This window comes from Canis lupus, chromosome 27 (assembly GCF_048164855.1).
Source record: "Canis lupus baileyi chromosome 27, mCanLup2.hap1, whole genome shotgun sequence".
NCBI classification, from domain to species: Eukaryota; Metazoa; Chordata; class Mammalia; order Carnivora; family Canidae; genus Canis; species Canis lupus.
Window position 1 is genome coordinate 33,544,738 of NC_132864.1, and position 2,350 is coordinate 33,547,087.

At 47.3% G+C, this 2,350-nt stretch overlaps 1 gene segment (V, D, J or C); it reads left to right on the forward strand.

Annotated features, from left to right (window-relative positions):
• The first annotated feature begins 390 nt into the window (after positions 1 to 390).
• Positions 391 to 909, forward strand: LOC140619018 (probable non-functional immunoglobulin lambda variable 5-48). The segment is given in 2 exon segments: positions 391 to 436; positions 557 to 909. Coding segments are annotated over 2 exon segments (399 nt in total).
• Positions 910 to 2,350: the final 1,441 nt, after the last annotated feature.

The following is a 2,350-nucleotide window of genomic DNA, read 5'->3' on the forward strand; positions in this document are numbered from 1 at the left end:
AGGAGAGATTTGGCCTGAGACCAGGAGGGGGTGAAGTGAGATGGAGTCTCAGGGTTTCTGCAGGACAGGGACTCTGGGCTCCACTGATGGGAGGCCTAGGTCCTGGGCCCTTTGATCTCAGTGGGTAATGGGCAGCTGTGTCCTCTCTGGATCTGGAGGAGTCCTGGGACCTGGGTCTGTTTGTGGGTCCCAGCAGCTGCTTCCTCCAGACCCACCAGGGGGAAGCTAGTGCATCAGGAATCCTCCCTGTCAAAGCGACACAGACCTGTAAGTGCACAGGAGGGAGAGGCAGGGGTGGTCACATTTGCATGAGTGGCCCCTCTTCTGTGAGGTCCTTGGCCAGGGACAGCCCAACCCAGGCTCTGTGGCCTAAGAAGAGGCTGCGTCACTATGGCCTGGACCCCTGTCCTCCTTGTGCTCCTCTGTCACTGTACAGGTAGGGACAGGCCCCAGTGAAAGAGCAGGGGGACTCCAGCCTGAGTCAGATCCCTGTGGCTCAGCTCCTCAACAACATGCACCCTGTCTCTTGTCGTCATTGTGACGTGTGTGTCTGCAGGTTCCCTGTCCCAGCCTGTGCTGACCCAGCCACCCTCCCTCTTTGCATCCCTGGGAACAACAGCCAGACTCACCTGCACCCTGAGCAGTGGCTTCAGTGTTGGTGACTATGACATGTACTGGTACCAGCAGAAGCCAGGGAGCCCTCCCTGGGATCTCCTGTACTACTACTCGGACTCATATAAAAACCAGGGCTCTGGGGTCTCCAAAAGCTTCTCTGGATCCAAGGATACCTCAGCCAATGCAGGGCTCCTGCTCATCTCTGGGCTGCAGCCTGAGGACGAGGCTGACTACTACTGTGCTACAGATCATGGCAGTGAGAGCAGCTACTCTTACCCACAGTGTCTCAGATAACGAGACAGTGAGACAAAAACCCCTGGGCACTTGTCTCTGACCCTCGTCATCTAGAAGCTTCTATGTAGCTTACAGTCAGGTGTATGACACTGATGCTAAGCACAGTGACAGAGGCAAATGAGGGGGTGGGACACAGTACTGGGACTACAGGTTCCAAGCTGGGACACATGTACTGAGGATGCTAATCTCTTTACTGGTGACAGCAGTAGAGCATAGTCCCTGAGATCTGATACAAAATGGTGCCCCCCCCATAGTTATTTCTTTGTTCCACACAATACCCATGGAGCCTTTAAAATGTTAAGCAAAATGTATATTAATTCTAATAAATATTAACATCACATATATTTTTCCTTGTAAAATGTGTAGAACAGAAGATGAAATCCATCCACATGACAGCACACACCATCATACTAGGTGTTAGGAAACATTGCATATATACGTATATTTTTTTCTTTTAAGATTTAATTTTTCAGTAATATCTACACCCAGGTGGGGCTCAAACCTACAAGCCAAAGATCCAGAATCCCACCCTCTACTGACAGAATCAGCCAGGGCCCCTAGAGATGCATATTTTCAACACAGAGTGTCACTTGGAGGTGATCCCAGTCCCATGGACTGCTTTTTGCCTACAAATAAGAAAGCTAATTAAATAAATGAACTTTATGATGAGCCTCCCTCTATAACAGAGATGTCTCCAATAACCAGCGTGTCCCCCACTGAAAACTGGCAGTGAGCCCAGGGTTCAGAAACTATACTGCCCGGAGGTTCTGCTGTTAACATAAAATGCTGCCTCTGGGACCAACAGGTAAGAAGCCCTAGGAGCTCAGCTCAGGGACCTCACACTTTGTGTTGTGGTGGTTGTTTCTTTGTGTTTGTTTTTTCCTCCTCACTTTAGAGTCCAACACACCATCCCTCTGAGCCTCAGAATACCCAGGGCCTCTCCAATGGATAGTAACATATGTCCTATAAAATTAGAATTCCTTTTTTTTTACTGTACTTCACCCCACTCTGTCACAAATTAAGTTTCCTGCCTCTTATGAGGCTTTATTTTTCATTTTAAATTAGAGCAGAGCCTTTGCATGTGAGACAGAGAACTGTTTCATTTTAATTCAGTCGCAATATTAAATATGCCTGGAGATAGGGCTCCTTTTGAAAGCTCCCAGTTCAGTTCACCAATGAGAGAAGATGCTGTCGTGATTATTTCACCGGGATGTTTTTTGTATATTGCCAAATTCTCATGTAAGTGTACCTCCTTCAATAATGAAGAGGGAATTCAGGACACCCCGATCATTGGCTAGCATTTGGCGGATTGTCCAAAAGAATCTAGCTTCCTGTGTGTTCCAATTCAACCTTTGTTATTTCAACATTTAGTTCCTATTTCATTTAAAAAGTTTCATATCTTCATGGATATCCAGTGGACAAATGTTTTAAGCATTTATGT